This window comes from Cherax quadricarinatus, chromosome 37, assembly GCF_038502225.1.
Source record: "Cherax quadricarinatus isolate ZL_2023a chromosome 37, ASM3850222v1, whole genome shotgun sequence".
Taxonomy (NCBI): domain Eukaryota; kingdom Metazoa; phylum Arthropoda; class Malacostraca; order Decapoda; family Parastacidae; genus Cherax; species Cherax quadricarinatus.
In genome coordinates, this window is record NC_091328.1 from 6,934,680 (window position 1) to 6,953,833 (window position 19,154).

General features: G+C 45.4%; 1 protein-coding gene across 4 annotated transcripts in view; it reads right to left on the reverse strand.

Moving 5' to 3' along the window:
* Naam (Nicotinamide amidase) overlaps nt 1-19,154 on the reverse strand; it is a 127,392-nt gene that overhangs the window by 8,324 nt on the left and 99,914 nt on the right. For 3 of the 4 annotated variants that reach the window (XM_053795356.2, XM_070091856.1, XM_070091855.1), the window contains exons 3-8: nt 6,442-6,571; nt 4,826-4,882; nt 4,276-4,380; nt 2,608-2,799; nt 518-652; nt 40-177 (exon numbers count right to left, since the gene is read on the reverse strand). In XM_053795356.2, the coding sequence (XP_053651331.1) occupies nt 40-177; nt 518-652; nt 2,608-2,799; nt 4,276-4,380; nt 4,826-4,882; nt 6,442-6,571 (757 nt within the window). The remainder of the gene's footprint in view (nt 1-39; nt 178-517; nt 653-2,607; nt 2,800-4,275; nt 4,381-4,825; nt 4,883-6,441; nt 6,572-19,154) is intronic. The other variant, XM_053795365.2, reaches the window with a different exon arrangement.

Consider the following 19,154-nt stretch of genomic DNA (forward strand, 5'->3'; position numbering starts at 1 on the left):
GCGCTAAACCACAAGGGCTATACAGCGCTGTATACATACCTTGAGGTCCTTGTGGAGCTCAGCACCCCAGGTATTCTGAACACAGTGTCGCGGCCACAGCTTCTGTTCCATCTGCTTGCCATCACCTCGGATGTCAAAGATGACTGTGTCGTACACCTTAGCCTCGTCGCTGGTGATCTGTCACAACATGACGATACATTTCCAAGTGCCAGGTAAGTAATGTTTTGTATAATTTGCTTATTTAGATTCGCCTTCATATTGGTGACGAAGATAACTGATACACTTGGGTATTATAATCAGATATCTGGGAAGCTGGAGTTGATATTATGCCGAAAACAACCATTAAATTAATATTAATATATTTTTTTATTTTGATGTAACTGGTTAAGAGATTTAGTACAGGACACGGATGGAGGGGATGGGTGAGTGATGAAGAAAGAAGACGGCAATACCTGGAAAGAAAATAGAGGATACGAAAGAGAATGATGGGATGAGGATGTGATGATGAGGAGCTGACCTTGCAGGACTCGTGTAGGAGGCGCTGGTGCACGTTGTCAATGAAGGACACGTGGTTCTCAGGGTGCCAGTCAAGGGAGTACACTACCATGTCGAACCGGTTTTCTTCTAGTACTCGATTAATGGGTGGGATCACCTGTAGTGCCAAGACCAATTGTAATATATAACAGAGACCAATATATATGGTGGAAAAAATTGCTAACATTTCCTTCCTTGGATCAACCCTGATTACTTAACATTCTTCAAGTACTGCATAACTCCTAACAACAAAAATAACAACAACAACAACAACAATAATAATAATAATAATAATAATAATAATAATAATAATAATAATAACTCAACACTAAGATTATCTACAATGCTGGCCCACACACAGTGCAACTGGGAAATATTAATTACAGCAGATATATACAGCTGCAAAGTCCAAAAGGAAAACTGTTAAACATGTCGACACATCCTCCACACTGCAGCGCCTCACTACTGCTCTTTACACTGGCTACAAGTGTACTTGTGGCCAATTGGTCGCTGACCAACGTGATCTTCACGGTCTAACTTGTGTAAGCTTGAGGGAATGTTACCTAGTGGGTTTGGGTTCGAGGAAAACTTGCCTAGCATGTGCTCCTTCTTATGTTCTTATGTCGTGAAGCCAATCTTATGGGAGAATGTTGAAGTTTGTAGAATAATATGAAATGTGCCAAGTCTGCACACTGCTTGCAAGGCAGTGAATGCAACACTGTGTCACAATGAATAAGACATATACGCAACAGTTTGGTATCTTTATTGTCGAAATGTATCGTCTGCTCAGTAAGCAGTTAAATGCAAAGGTGTAAATCTTGGAGGCAGCAAATGTGAATCATAGTGAATATGTTTTCCTTATTATGAGTGGGTCGTTATACCTTTGTAGGGAAACGGCCGGTGTACTAAAAAAAATGTTTTACCACAGCCTAGTGGAAATAAATGGTATAAAATACCGACACAGTATAATGTGATCCTTTATTGACAACGTTTCGCCCATACAGTGGGCTTTTTCAAGTCACAAACAGATCTGCCTGGGGTGGAAGGTACGCGAGTATTTATAGTCGGTTCAGAATGCTGTGGTCAGGTGGAGAATGCTGCATCTGATCATCCACCGAGTGGGGTTATAGAGTCTAATATCTTGCTGAAATTAGAATTAGATTTTGCCATCGAAGTGGCTAGTTTATTGTGCACCCCATATCCATCCTGTGGACGGTAGTGCAAGGACAGCTCGACCGTGCAATCCTCATATTCCTAGTAATCGCCTGGCAAACAACTAGTGTGAGATTGTATTACTGTACCAGCTGTGCTGACTGATGCTTACATCTCAGTGTTGGTCAGCAGGGTGGTGTTGCTGATCGTAGGGTTGCAGATATGCTGAGCAAATACTTTCAAGAGGTCTGGATCAACAAATACAAAACTTTACAAAGGCAATAACCAACAAGTACAGTATAGTAACTTGGAACAACAAGTACAGTATAGAAGTTTGGATCAACAAGTGCAGTATCTATAGAAGTTTGGATCAACAAGTGCAGTATAGAAGTTTGGATCAACAAGTGCAGTATAGAAGCTTGGATCAACAAGTACAGTATAGAAACTTGGATCAACAAGTACAGTATAGAAGCTTGGATCAACAAGTACAGTATAGTAACTTGGATCAGCAAGTACAGTATAGAAGCTTGGATCAGCAAGTACAATACAGAAGCTTGGATCAACAAGTACAATATAGTAACTTGGAACAACAAGTACAGTATAGAAGCTTGGATCAACAAGTACAGTATAGAAGCTTGGATCAACAAGTACAGTATAGAAGCTTGGATCAACAAGTACAGTATAGAAGCTTGGATCAACAAGTACAGTATAGAAGTTTGGATCAACAAGTACAGTATAGTAGCTTGGATCAACAAGTACAGTATAGAAGCTTGGATCAACAAGTACAGTATAGAAGCTTGGATCAACAAGTACAGTATAGTAACTTGGATCAGCAAGTACAGTATAGAAGCTTGGATCAGCAAGTACAGTATAGAAGTTTGGATCAACAAGTACAATATAGTAACCTGGAACAATAAGTACCTCTTTGGATGTAAACTTATCAAAAATGTCTGGACCTTGGAAAAAGGAGCCAGATGTGTCCTCAAAGGCGTGAGCTCCACAACCACCAGACTTACTGGAGAGTTGCGGGTGGTCACCGTCTTGCTCCACCGTGTGGTCATCCACAGGGGAAATACCTGCTGCATCCTGGGCTCCTGTCTGGCCCTCGGGTATCTGGATAAGATCCATAACTTAGAATGAATGTTGATGTACGGTGGCAGGTAATAACCTACGTGTTGGTCTGTATATTTCGACCTCCAACTGGGGCACTCTTCAGCAGATGTAATGTGATATATGGTTTTGAATATTCCTTTCATTGGCCAAAACTTCTCGTCCTCTTTCCTATATTTAACTGTAGTTTGTCACTAAATTTATAACATTAATAATAACCTACTATACCATTTTTTCAGTTTTCTGGATTTACTGAATTTAAGAACGCCATTATTTGCATACGGCACATATTAAGAATTATATGGTATAAATTTTGTTCAACTATGTTGCATTAATTAGAATATTAATTCCTAGAATATGTTGCCTGAATTTTTTCCTTCCTCTTGTCGATTTTATTTTGCTCGTAGCTCGCGAACTCCTCATCCGGTTACATTCAAACCTTGAACACCTGTGTACAGTAACGAGGACCAGACCCCAGGAAGACCTGATGTCCAGGTGACCAAAGTTATTGAACCCATTCCCAGCATCTTGGAATGGTTCAAATAACTTCCAAAATCCTCAGTAGCGGAGCATCAATATACAAACAGTTGTGTCTTAATACCACCATAATGGAGAGTGACAGTCAAGTTTGTTGCTACATCACTTACCATTTTGTATATCAAATTGTGTGAAATTTTGATTTGTTTAGTCATCACGATTGGTATATATGCGTCCACCTCTTCTGAACGGCTTTAATATTTAACAGATGATGCCTCTTATGACCAGGATAATACTATTAAATTAGTTTATGTGGGGAAAATTTGCCAAATCCGTAAAAAAAAATATTTTTAAAACTAGGAATCTGGATTTTTTATCAACTTATATTATCTGAATGCACATATTTTTTTTTCTTGAAGGACTGGTGAGAATTTTAAAACTAATATAACTGCAAAAAGGAACACTGAAGAATATAGAAAACTCGCATTATTATAGCGTTTTTAAAAATCCTGAGTTGACTGAACCCTTACATACTGCACGGCGTGATGCCAGAGCCGTCCATCTAGCAGCTACGACTGTCTCATACCATCTAAGGTTTTCATTTATAGCTTCAAAACGCCATATCCAATCACCTTCAAATTTCAAACTCTGGTCAACTACTGACAAACCTTACCTAACTTGTATGCCTTCATCACATCCATCCTTTATGCTCCAATAATTTTACTCACCTCAACTCTGTCCCTCATGTAGCAAATATATACACGTATACATTAGTACTTCCGCATGGCTATACATAGCTACTCAGACTAGCTTGTGCTGGTGCTAGTGGATGTGACTTTGACCTGACTACCTTGGGCCAGTAGGCCTGCTGCAGTGCTACTTCCAACTTGCTTCGCAACATGCCTCCTCTTCTGAAGCCAGAGTAACCTCATCAAAACAATGCTTACATAATTTGCATCGTAAATATATTTTCTAGGATATAAAACTTAAGAGTGTAGTTACCTCCTCTCCTTGTTGTCCCGCTGGACAGTTGCTGATAGCCAGGGAGCCGGAGATGAAGTCGTTCTGTACGTCCACGACCACCAGCGCTGTTACTGGTCGTACCACCTGCAACACAACACTCATCATTACCACTTAACACATGGGGGTCATCCTTAACAATACCACCACTACTACTACTGCAGTGCTACTGCTATACTGCCTGGAGTTTACCTGGAGAGAGTTCCGGGGGTCAACGCCCCCGCGGCCCGCGGCAGTAAGTAGGTACCTGGGTGCTAGCCGACTGCTGTGGGTGGCATCCTGGGGCAGGGATACTCAGTGAGGTAGGCTAGTTAGCATTAAGTAAAAATAGTCAGTGGTAATTAATGTTCCCTAGGTAATTAAGATAGTAATTAGGGTACTCACCTACTTGTGCAGTAGGTAATTAGGGCAATCACCTGCTTATCCAGTAGGTAATTATGAGAATAATTAGGGTATTCACCTGCTTGTCTATTAGGTAATTAGGGTATTCATCTGCTTGTCCAGTAGGAATGAGAGTAATTAGGGTACTCACCTGCTTGATCCATTTCTGCCAGCAGTAGCGGAACTCTTCCTTGTCTATTACGTGGTCCTGCAAGATAGATAGATAGATGCAATAATGTGAATTGTTGCAGACACGGTATTGTGTGGCTCTTAATATCACAGATTACGAAAAAGATTTAGTAGTTCTGGTTAGCAGTAATCTAAAACCAAGACAACAGTGCATAAGTGTTCGTAATAAAGCGAATAGAATTCTTGGCTTCATATCAAGAAGTATAAATAACAGGAGCCTTCAGGTTGTTCAACTCTATATGTCTTTGGTTAGGCCTCATTTAGATTATGCTGCACAGTTCTGGTCACCGTATTACAAAATGGACATAAATGCGCTGGAAATCGTACAAAGGAGGATGACTGAGGCCCTGAATCTGCACTATAGAAAAGCGTAGAAGTAGGGGGATATGACTGAGGTGTACAAATGAAAAACAGGAATAAATAAAAGGGATGATGCTAAAAGTATCTAACTAATTGGAAAAAAAATAGGTTTAAAAAAGGATATAGGAAAGCACCGGTTCGGTAATAGAGTTGTGGCTGAGTGGAACAAACTCCTGAGTAGCGCCACTGAAGCTAAAACGTTGTGCAGTTTTAAAAGTAGGTTAGATAAATACATGAGTGGGTGTGAGTTGGACCTGACTGACTTGTAGCAGTGGGGCTGATGCATTGTTCCTTCTTATGTTCTTATGGAGATGGTGATAATAATTTAGATAATGATTGTGAAGATGATGATAGTTGTCAAAATCACAAATCTTCCTTCCTTCCTTATTTTCTTCCTAACTCCTTCCCTCCCTGTGTCCTCTCCCTAATTTCCTCCTTCCCTCCTTTTCTCCTCAATTACCTCCCACCCTTCCTATCTCCTTCTCTTCTTCCCTATCTCCTGCCCTCCTCCCTGCCTGCCTGCCTGCCTGCCTGCCTGCCTGCCTGCTTGCCTGCCTGCCTGCCTGCTTGCCTGCCTGCCTGCCTGCCTGCCTGCCTGCCTGCCTGCCTGCCTGCCTGCCTGCCTGCCTGCCTGCTTGCCTGCCTGCCTGCCTGCCTTCCTTCCTCCCTCCCTTCCTTCCTTCCTTCCTTCCTTCCTTCCTGCCTGCCTGCCTGCCTGCCAGTACAGTGTCTCTCACTTTGGAGTTTCCTAACTTGTAACCTGACGCTGCTGGCTGGTAATTACGTACAATTACTATTATTAATTACGGTGTTAGTCTTAATTAAGAAGAATATATCAGAGGTAATGATGATTAACATGACGGTGAGACCGTTGGAGGTTGTGAGAGACTGTTGGAGACTGTGGGAGACTGTGGGAGACTGTGAGAGACTGTGGGAGATTGGGAGTGACAATAGGAGACACGAAATTGTTGGAACCACTGTCACCATCACCAGTAGCACCACCATCACCAGTAGCACCACCATCATCACCACCACCACCACCACCACCACCACCATCACCACCACCATCATCATCACCACCACCACCACCACCAAACTACCACCACCATCATCACCACCACCACAACCATCACACCACCACCATTATCACCATCACCACCACCACCATCACCACCACCATCACCACTACCACCATCCACCACCACCATCACCACTTACCTTGTTAGTGTCAAAGATAGTGAAGATAGTGTCCAGCATGGCGGTGTCGACTGGGTAAGGTTTACCTCGCTCGTTCCTGAAGAGTGCTCGACACAGCGCTGCGAACTCATTCTGGCTCAGGAACCCGTCCCTGGAAAAGTGAAACATCACACACACAAAACATTAATAAAACACACACCAAAATCTTAGAAAAACAAGAGTTTTAAATTACTACCTGACTGGCTTCTGCCAGTAGGTGACTTGGACCTGCCTACCATGGGCCAGTAGGTTTTCTGCAGTGCTTAAGTTAAAATGGTTGGACGGTTTTATAGTTTTAGAAAACAAGACAAAAGTTGTTTAAAAGTTCAGATTGATTTAGATTTTGAAACCGAAGCGGCTAGTTTATTGTATACCCCAAGTCCATCCTATGGATGGTAATGGCTAGTTTATTGTACACACCATGTCCATCCTATGGATGGTAATGGCTAGTTTGAACATTAAAATGGTATAAAATACCGACAGGTTGATAGGTAAGACACATATGCAACAGTTAGGTAAATTTATTATGAAACGTTTCGCCTACACAGTAGGCTCCTGTGTCGGCGAAACGTTTCATAATAAAGATACCTAACTGTTGCATATGTGTCTTACCTATCAATGGCTAGTTTATTGTACACACCATGTCCATCCTATGGATGGTAATGGCTAGTTTATTGTACACACCATGTCCATCCTATGGATGGTAATGCATAAGGATACACAAAGACCTAAGAACTAGGCCCTACAAGGGGTAACAGAAATACATCTTGATTTAATCTACGATTGTCTTATTTGTTACAAGCAAATTTGAGATATTTGCTTAATATATCTGGTATCTTATTTTCATTAATAAGATGCCTTGACATATCACCTAGGTTGTTATACTATCTCTATATTCCTCAGTAAGTCGACAATTAAGGACATTGTGTTGAAGATAGTTACCATAAGACTGACCATATACCTAGCTTTAGTTTGACTATCATCTGTACTCACCTAATTGTGGTTGCAGGGGTCGATACTCAGCTCCTGGCCCCGCCTCTTCAATGTGTTTACTAAATTGCAAAAAATACCTGGAAGGAAGCCTAAGCCTGGCTATTACAACACTGGTCAGTCCGTGTGTCTGCCAAACTCTGCAGGTGCTCCATAAATGTACTTATCTACGTTCGTGTTATCATAGTTGGTTCCAGATCTACTCAGGTTTCTAACTGCATTTCTATAACATTCAGTTTCATTATCTACTTCTCTCCTAATATTATTCCTAATGCTAGACACAGATACACCAAAGTTATATTCTACATTTTCCTTCAGGGTACTTTGGCTAACTTATCAACTTTACCACGAAGTAATCCAATGTGCGATGGAATCCACAAACAATTGTACATTAATTCCCTTTTCCCGGATTTTTGAGTAACTATATTTGGCTTCTCCAGTGAGCACGTTGTTAGAGTCATTATGTGAGTCAGTAGCCTTCAGTGACGACGTAGAGTCAGTAGCCTTCAGTGACGACGTAGAGTCAGTAGCCTTCAGTGACGACGTAGAGTCAGTAGCCTTCAGTGACGACGTAGAGTCAGTAGCTTTCAGTGACGACGTAGAGTCAGTAGCCTTCAGTGACGACGTAGAGTCAGTAGCCTTCAGTGACGACGTAGAGTCAGTAGCCTTCAGTGACGACGTAGAGTCAGTAGCCTTCAGTGACGACGTAGAGTCAGTAGCCTTCAGTGACGACGTAGAGTCAGTAGCCTTCAGTGACGACGTAGAGTCAGTAGCCTTCAGTGACGACGTACAGTCAGTAGCCTTCAGTGACGACGTACAGTCAGTAGCCTTCAGTGACGACGTAGAGTCAGTAGCCTTCAGTGACGACGTAGAGTCAGTAGCCTTCAGTGACGACGTAGAGTCAGTAGCCTTCAGTGACGACGTAGAGTCAGTAGCCTCCAGTGACGACGTAGAGTCAGTAGCCTTCAGTGACGACGTAGAGTCAGTAGCCTCCAGTGACGACGTAGAGTCAGTAGCCTTCAGTGACGACGTAGAGTCAGTAGCCTTCAGTGACGACGTAGAGTCAGTAGCCTTCAGTGACGACGTAGAGTCAGTAGCCTTCAGTGACGACGTAGAGTCAGTAGCCTTCAGTGACGACGTAGAGTCAGTAGCCTTCAGTGACGACGTAGAGTCAGTAGCCTTCAGTGACGACGTAGAGTCAGTAGCCTTCAGTGACGACGTAGAGTCAGTAGCCTCCAGTGACGACGTAGAGTCAGTAGCCTTCAGTGACGACGTAGAGTCAGTAGCCTTCAGTGACGACGTAGAGTCAGTAGCCTTCAGTGACGACGTAGAGTCAGTAGCCTTCAGTGACGACGTAGAGTCAGTAGCCTTCAGTGACGACGTAGAGTCAGTAGCCTTCAGTGACGACGTAGAGTCAGTAGCCTTCAGTGACGACGTAGAGTCAGTAGCCTTCAGTGACGACGTAGAGTCAGTAGCCTTCAGTGACGACGTAGAGTCAGTAGCCTCCAGTGACGACGTAGAGTCAGTAGCCTTCAGTGACGACGTAGGGTCAGTAGCCTTCAGTGACGACGTAGAGTCAGTAGCCTCCAGTGACGACGTAGAGTCAGTAGCCTTCAGTGACGACGTAGAGTCAGTAGCCTTCAGTGACGACGTAGAGTCAGTAGCCTTCAGTGACGACGTAGAGTCAGTAGCCTTCAGTGACGACGTAGAGTCAGTAATAATCATAAGAGTCAGACTTATAAGTTAACTTTAGTGCCAGTAAGATGACAAACATTCAGTCTGTAGTGTAGACGCCCAATTGTTAATTCTTATGAATAAGTTAACCTCGCCTTCACAACACCCGCACTTTCACAACACTATCACATTCACAACACCCTCACTTTCACAACATTATCACTTTCACAACACCCTCACTTTCACAACACTATCACCTTCACAACACCCTCACTTTCACAACACTATCACCTTCACAACACCCTCACTTTCACAACACTATCACCTTCACAACACTATCACCTTCACAACACCCTCGCTTTCACAACACTATCACCTTCACAACACCCTCGCTTTCACAACACTATCACCTTCACAACACCCTCACTTTCACAACACTATCACCTTCACAACACTATCACCTTCACAACACCCTCGCTTTCACAACACTATCACCTTCACAACACCCTCGCTTTCACAACACTATCACCTTCACAACACCCGCACTTTCACAACACTATCACCTTCACAACACCCTCACTTTCACAACAATATCACCTTCACAACACCCATACTTTCACAACACTATCACATTCACAACACCCTCACTGTCACAACATTATCACCTTCACAACAACCTCACTTTCACAACACTATCACCTTCACAACACCCTCACTTTCACAACACTATCACCTTCACAACACCCTCACTTTCACAACACTATCACCTTCACAACACCCTCTCTTTCACAACACTATCACCTTCACAACACCCTCTCTTTCACAACACTATCACCTTCACAACACCCTCACTTTCACAACACTATCACCTTCACAACACTATCACCTTCACAACACCCTCGCTTTCACAACACTCACAACACCCTCGCTTTCACAACACTATCACCTTCACAACACCCGCACTTTCACAACACTATCACCTTCACAACACCCTCACTTTCACAACAATATCACCTTCACAACACCCATACTTTCACAACACTATCACATTCACAACACCCTCACTGTCACAACATTATCACCTTCACAACAACCTCACTTTCACAACACTATCACCTTCACAACACCCTCACTTTCACAACACTATCACCTTCACAACACCCTCACTTTCACAACACTATCAACTTCACAACACCCGCACTTTCACAACACTATCACCTTCACAACACCCTCACTTTCACAACACTATCAACTTCATAACACCCGCACTTTCACAACACTATCACCTTCACAACACCCTCACTTTCACAACACTATCACCTTCACAACACCCTCGCTTTCACAACACTATCACCTTCACAACACCCTCACTTTCAAAACACTATCACCTTCACAACACCCTCACTTTCACAACACTATCACCTTCACAACACCCTCGCTTTCACAACACTATCACCTTTGCAACAACCGCACTTTCACAACATTATCACCTTCACAACACCCTCACTTTCACAACACTATCAACTTCATAACACCCGCACTTTCACAACACTATCACCTTCACAACACCCTCACTTTCACAACACTATCACCTTCACAACTTCCTCACTTTCACAACACTATCACCTTCACAACACCCTCACTTTCACAACACTATCACCTTCACAACTCCCTCACTTTCACAAGACTATCACCTTCACAACACCCTCACTTTCACAAGACTATCACCTTCACAACACCCTCACTTTCACAAGACTATCACCTTCACAACACCCTCACTTTCACAACACTATCACCTTCACAACACCCTCACTTTCACAACACTATCACATTCACAACACCCTCACTGTCACAACATTATCACCTTCACAACACCCTCACTTTCACAACACTATCACCTTCACAACACCCTCACTTTCACAACACTATCAACTTCACAACACCCGCACTTTCACAACACTATCACCTTCACAACACCCTCACTTTCACAACACTATCAACTTCATAACACCCGCACTTTCACAACACTATCACCTTCACAACACCCTCACTTTCACAACACTATCACCTTCACAACACCCTCGCTTTCACAACACTATCACCTTCACAACACCCTCACTTTCACAACACTATCACCTTCACAACACCCTCACTTTCACAACACTATCACCTTCACAACACCCTCGCTTTCACAACACTATCACCTTTGCAACAACCGCACTTTCACAACATTATCACCTTCACAACACCCTCACTTTCACAACACTATCAACTTCATAACACCCGCACTTTCACAACACTATCACCTTCACAACACCCTCACTTTCACAACACTATCACCTTCACAACTCCCTCACTTTCACAACACTATCACCTTCACAACACCCTCACTTTCACAACACTATCACCTTCACAACTCCCTCACTTTCACAAGACTATCACCTTCACAACACCCTCACTTTCACAAGACTATCACCTTCACAACACCCTCACTTTCACAAGACTATCACCTTCACAACACCCTCACTTTCACAACACTATCACCTTCACAACACCCTCACTGTCACAACATTATCACCTTCACAACACCCTCACTTTCACAGGACTATCACATTCACAACACCCTCACTTTCACAAGACTATCACCTTCACAACACCCTCACTTTCACAACACTATCACCTTCACAACACCCTCACTGTCACAACATTATCACCTTCACAACACCCTCACTTTCACAAGACTATCACATTCACAACACCCTCACTTTCACAAGACTATCACCTTCACAACACCCTCACTTTCACAACACTATCACCTTCACAACACCCTCACTGTCACAACATTATCACCATCACAACACCCTCACTTTCACAACACTATCACCTTCACAACACCCTCACATTCACAACACTATCACCTTCACAACACCCTCACTTTCACAAGACTATCATCTTCACAACACCCTCACTTTCACAAGACTATCACCTTCACAACACCCTCACTTTCACAACACTATCACCTTCACAACACCCTCACTTTCACAACACTATCACCTTCACAACACCCTCACTTTCACAACACTATCACCTTCACAACACCCGCACTTTCACAACACTATCACCTTCACAACACCCTCACTTTCACAACACTATCACCTTCACAACACCCTCACTTTCACAACACTATCACCTTCACAACACCCTCACTTTCACAACACTATCACCTTCACAACACCCTCACTTTCACAACACTATCACCTTCACAACACCCTCACTTTCACAACACTATCACCTTCACAACACCCTCACTTTCACAAGACTATCACCTTCACAACACCCTCACTTTCACAACACTATCACCTTCACAACACCCTCACTTTCACAACACTATCACCTTCACAACACCCTCACTTTCACAAGACTATCACCTTCACAACACCCTCACTTTCACAACACTATCACCTTCACAACACCGTCACTTTCACAAGACTATCACCTTCACAACACCCTCACTTTCACAAGACTATCACCTTCACAACACCCTCACTTTCACAACACTATCACCTTCACAACACCGTCACTTTCACAAGACTATCACCTTCACAACACCGTCACTTTCACAAGACTATCACCTTCACAACACCCTCACTTTCACAAGACTATCACCTTCACAACACCGTCACTTTCACAACACTATCACCTTCACAACACCGTCACTTTCACAAGACTATCACCTTCACAACACCCTCACTTTCACAAGACTATCACCTTCACAACACCCTCACTTTCACAAGACTATCACCTTCACAACACCCTCACTTTCACAACACTATCACCTTCACAACACCCTCACTTTCACAAGACTATCACCTTCACAACACCCTCACTTTCACAAGACTATCACCTTCACAACACCCTCACTTTCACAAGACTATCACCTTCACAACACCCTCACTTTCACAAGACTATCACCTTCACAACACCCTCACTTTCACAACACTATCACCTTCACAACACCGTCACTTTCACAAGACTATCACCTTCACAACACCCTCACTTTCACAAGACTATCACCTTCACAACACCCTCACTTTCACAAGACTATCACCTTCACAACACCCTCACTTTCACAACACTATCACCTTCACAACACCCTCACTTTCACAAGACTATCACCTTCACAACACCCTCACTTTCACAAGACTATCACCTTCACAACACCCTCACTTTCACAACACTATCACCTTCACAACACCCTCACTTTCACAACACTATCACCTTCACAACACCCTCACTTTCACAAGACTATCACCTTCACAACACCCTCACTTTCACAACACTATCACCTTCACAACACCCTCACTTTCACAACACTGTCACCTTCACAACACCCTCACTTTCACAAGACTATCACCTTCACAACACCCTCACTTTCACAACACTATCACCTTCACAACACCCTCACTTTCACAACACTATCACCTTCACAACACCCTCACTTTCACAAGACTATCACCTTCACAACACCCTCACTTTCACAAGACTATCACCTTCACAACACCCTCACTTTCACAACACTATCACCTTCACAACACCCTCACTTTCACAAGGCTATCACCTTCACAACACCCTCACTTTCACAACACTACCACCTTCACAACACCCTCACTTTCACAACACTATCACCTTCACAACACCCTCACTTTCACAACACTATCACCTTCACAACACCCTCACTTTCACAAGACTATCACCTTCACAACACCCTCACTTTCACAACACTATCACCTTCACAACACCCTCACTTTCACAACACTGTCACCTTCACAACACCCTCACTTTCACAAGACTATCACCTTCACAACACCCTCACTTTCACAACACTATCACCTTCACAACACCCTCACTTTCACAACACTATCACCTTCACAACACCCTCACTTTCACAACACTATCACCTTCACAACACCCTCACTTTCACAACACTATCACCTTCACAACACCCTCACTTTCACAACACTATCACCTTCACAACACCCTCACTTTCACAACACTATCACCTTCACAACACCCTCACTTTCACAAGACTATCACCTTCACAACACCCTCACTTTCACAACACTATCACCTTCACAACACCCTCACTTTCACAACACTGTCACCTTCACAACACCCTCACTTTCACAACACTATCACCTTCACAACACCCTCACTTTCACAACGCTATCACCTTCACAACACCCTCACTTTCACAACACTATCACCTTCACAACACCCTCACTTTCACAAGACTATCACCTTCACAACACCCTCACTTTCACAACACTATCACCTTCACAACACCCTCACTTTCACAACACTATCACCTTCACAACACCCTCACTTTCACAAGACTATCACCTTCACAACACCCTCACTTTCACAACACTATCACCTTCACAACACCCTCACTTTCACAAGACTATCACCTTCACAACACCCTCACTTTCACAACACTATCACCTTCACAACACCCTCACTTTCACAACACTATCACCATCACAACACCCTCACTTTCACAACACTATCACCTTCACAACACCCTCACTTTCACAAGACTATCACCTTCACAACACCCTCACTTTCACAACACTATCACCTTCACAACACCCTCACTTTCACAAGACTATCACCTTCACAACACCCTCACTTTCACAAGACTATCACCTTCACAACACCTTCACTTTCACAACACTATCACCTTCAGAACACCTGGTCAGGGGAACAAAGGCCGAGCTGGAACAACTCCACCTGTCCTCTTGAGCCAGCATCGACCCTCCTGATAATGGTGCCTACATTGTTTATGGTGGTGGTTGTGGTCGTAGTGGTGGTTGTGGCCTTAGTGGTGGTTGTGGTGGTTGTGGTCGTAGTGGTGGTTGTGGTCGTAGTGGTGGTTGTGGTCGTAGTGGTAGCTGTGGTGGTTGTGGGTGTAGTGGTGGTTGTGGTCTTAGTGGTGGTAGTGGTGGTTGTGGTCGTAGTGGTGGTTGTGGTGGCTGTGGTGGTTGTGGTCGTAGTGGTGGTTGTGGTCTTAGTACTAAGGTGGTTGTGGTTGTGGTCGTAGTGTTGGTTGTGGTGGCAGTGATGGGAGTGGTGTGTGGTGGTGGCTATGGTTGACGTAGAGGGAGGATGGTAGTAGTAGTGGTGGTTATGGTGGTGGCGTGTGCTTGGGGTGGTGGTAGTTGTGGTTGACGTAGGGGAGGCGGGTGGTAGTATTGGTGGCAGTAGTAATGGTTGGATTGTTAAGCCGCAAATTGTCCCAGGGGTGACAACTTACGCTTTTACCTCAAAGACAACTGAAGACAGTCCTTAAACGTACATGTCAGGTAGTCATAGGATAGTTTGTCCTGAGAGCTGGTAGTTACCATTTGATAGTAACTGCAGCTCTGCTGGTAGTTACCAGGTGATAGTAACTGTAGCTCTGCTGGTAGTTACCAGGTGATAGTAACTGCAGCTCTGCTGGTAGTTACCAGGTGATACTAACTGCAGCTCTGCTGGTAGTTACCAGGTGATAGTAACTGCAGCTCTGCTGGTAGTTACCAGGTGATAGTAACTGCAGCTCTGCTGGTAGTTACCAGGTGATAGTAACTGCAGCTCTGCTGGTAGTTACCAGGTGATAGTAACTGCAGCTCTGCTGGTAGTTACCAGGTGATAGTAACTGCAGCTCTGCTGGTAGTTACCAGGTGATAGTAACTGCAGCTCTGCTGGTAGTTACCAGGTGATAGTAACTGCAGCTCTGCTGGTAGTTACCAGGTGATAGTAACTGCAGCTCTGCTGGTAGTTACCAGGTGATAGTAACTGCAGCTCTGCTGGTAGTTACCAGGTGATAGTAACTGCAGCTCTGCTGGTAGTTACCAGGTGATAGTAACTGCAGCTCTGCTGGTAGTTACCAGGTGATAGTAACTGCAGCTCTGCTGGTAGTTACCAGGTGATAGTAACTGCAGCTCTGCTGGTAGTTACCAGGTGATAGTAACTGTAGCTCTGCTGGTAGTTACCAGGTGATAGTAACTGCAGCTCTGCTGGTAGTTACCAGGTGATAGTAACTGTAGCTCTGCTGGTAGTTACCAGGTGATAGTAACTGCAGCTCTGCTGGTAGTTACCAGGTGATAGTAACTGTAGCTCTGCTGGTAGTTACCAGGTGATAGTAACTGTAGCTCTGCTGGTAGTTACCAGGTGATAGTAACTGCAGCTCTGCTGGTAGTTACCAGGTGATAGTAACTGCAGCTCAGCTGGTAGTTACCAGGTGATAGTAACTGCAGCTCTGCTGGTAGTTACCAGGTGATAGTAACTGCAGCTCTGCTGGTAGTTACCAGGTGATAGTAACTGTAGCTCTGCTGGTAGTTACCAGGTGATAGTAACTGCAGCTCTGCTGGTAGTTACCAGGTGATAGTAACTGCAGCTCTGCTGGTAGTTACCAGGTGATAGTAACTTAGTAACTGCAGCTCTGCTGGTAGTTACCAGGTGATAGTAACTGCAGCTCTGCTGGTAGTTACCAGGTGATACTAACTGCAGCTCTGCTGGTAGTTACCAGGTGATAGTAACTGTAGCTCTGCTGGTAGTTACCAGGTGATAGTAACTGTAGCTCTGCTGGTAGTTACCAGGTGATAGTAACTGCAGCTCTGCTGGTAGTTACCAGGTGATAGTAACTGCAGCTCTGCTGGTAGTTACCAGGTGATAGTAACTGCAGCTCTGCTGGAAGGTAACCTTTGAAACTGCCGTAGCTGGTGAACCTTTAATGGAATATTTGACGATATCCTAATTGTCCTACTGAAGTCTCCCAGCTCGGGCTGACACTACTGAAGTCTCCCAGCTCGGGCTGACACTACTGAAGTCTCCCAGCTCGGGCTGACACTATTGAAGTTTCCCAGCTCAGGCTGACACTACTGAAGTCTCCCAGCTCGGGCTGACACTACTGAAGTCTCCCAGCTCGGGCTGACACTACTGAAGTCTCCCAGCTCGGGCTGACACTACTGAAGTCTCCCAGCTCGGGCTGACACTACTGAAGTCTCCCAGCTCGGGCTGACACTATTGAAGTTTCCCAGCTCAGGCTGACACTACTGAAGTCTCCCAGCTCGGGCTGACACTACTGAAGTCTCCCAGCTCGGGCTGACACTACTGAAGTCTCCCAGCTCGGGCTGACACTACTGAAGTCTCCCAGCTCGGGCTGACACTACTGAAGTCTCCCAGCTCGGGCTGACACTATTGAAGTTTCCCAGCTCAGGCTGACACTACTGAAGTCTCCCAGCTCGGGCTGACACTACTGAAGTCTCCCAGCTCGGGCTGACACTACTGAAGTCTCCCAGCTCGGGCTGACACTACTGAAGTCTCCCAGCTCGGGCTGACACTACTGAAGTCTCCCAGCTCGGGCTGACACTATTGAAGTTTCCCAGCTCAGGCTGACACTACTGAAGTCTCCCAGCTCGGGCTGACACTAATGAAGTTTCCCAGCTCAGGCTGACACTACTGAAGTCTCCCAGCTCGGGCTGACACTACTGAAGTCTCCCAGCTCGGGCTGACACTACTGAAGTCTCCCAGCTCGGGCTGACACTACTGAAGTCTCCCAGCTCGGGCTGACACTACTGAAGTCTCCCAGCTCGGGCTGACACTACTGAAGTCTCCCAGCTCGGGCTGACACTACTGAAGTCTCCCAGCTCGGGCTGACACTACTGAAGTCTCCCAGCTCGGGCTGACACTACTGAAGTCTCCCAGCTCGGGCTGACACTACTGAAGTCTCCCAGCTCGGGCTGACACTACTGAAGTCTCCCAGCTCGGGCTGACACTACTGAAGTCTCCCAGCTCGGGCTGACACTACTGAAGTCTCCCAGCTCGGGCTGACACTACTGAAGTCTCCCAGCTCGGGCTGACACTACTGAAGTCTCCCAGCTCGGGCTGACACTACTGAAGTCTCCCAGCTCGGGCTGACACTACTGAAGTCTCCCAGCTCGGGCTGACACTACTGAAGTCTCCCAGCTCGGGCTGACACTACTGAAGTCTCCCAGCTCGGGCTGACACTACTGAAGTCTCCCAGCTCGGGCTGACACTACTGAAGTCTCCCAGCTCGGGCTGACACTACTGAAGTCTCCCAGCTCGGGCTGACACTACTGAAGTCTCCCAGCTCGGGCTGACACTACTGAAGTCTCCCAGCTCGGGCTGACACTACTGAAGTCTCCCAGCTCGGGCTGACACTACTGAAGTCTCCCAGCTCGGGCTGACACTACTGAAGTCTCCCAGCTCGGGCTGACACTACTGAAGTCTCCCAGCTCGGGCTGACACTACTGAAGTCTCCCAGCTCGGGCTGACACTACTGAAGTCTCCCAGCTCGGGCTGACACTACTGAAGTCTCCCAGCTCGGGCTGACACTACTGAAGTCTCCCAGCTCGGGCTGACACTACTGAAGTCTCCCAGCTCAGGCTGACACTATTGAAGTTTCCCAGCTCAGGCTGACACTACTGAAGTCTCCCAGCTCGGGCTGACACTACTGAAGTCTCCCAGCTCGGGCTGACACTACTGAAGTCTCCCAGCTCGGGCTGACACTACTGAAGTCTCCCAGCTCAGGCTGACACTATTGAAGTTTCCCAGCTCAGGCTGACACTACTGAAGTTTCCCAGCTCAGGCTGACACTACTGAAGTCTCCCAGCTCGGGCTGACACTACTGAAGTTTCCCAGCTCAGGCTGACACTATTGAAGTTTCCCAGCTCAGGCTGACACTACTGAAGTTTCCCAGCTCAGGCTGACACTACTGAAGTCTCCCAGCTCGGGCTGACACTACTGAAGTTTCCCAGCTCAGGCTGACACTACTGAAGTCTCCCAGCTCAGGCTGACACTACTGAAGTTTCCCAGCTCGGGCTGACACTACTGAAGTCTCCCAGCTCGGGCTGACACTACTGAAGTCTCCCAGCTCGGGCTGACACTACTGAAGTTTCCCAGCTCAGGCTGACACTACTGAAGTCTCCCAGCTCAGGCTGACACTACTGAAGTTTCCCAGCTCAGGCTGA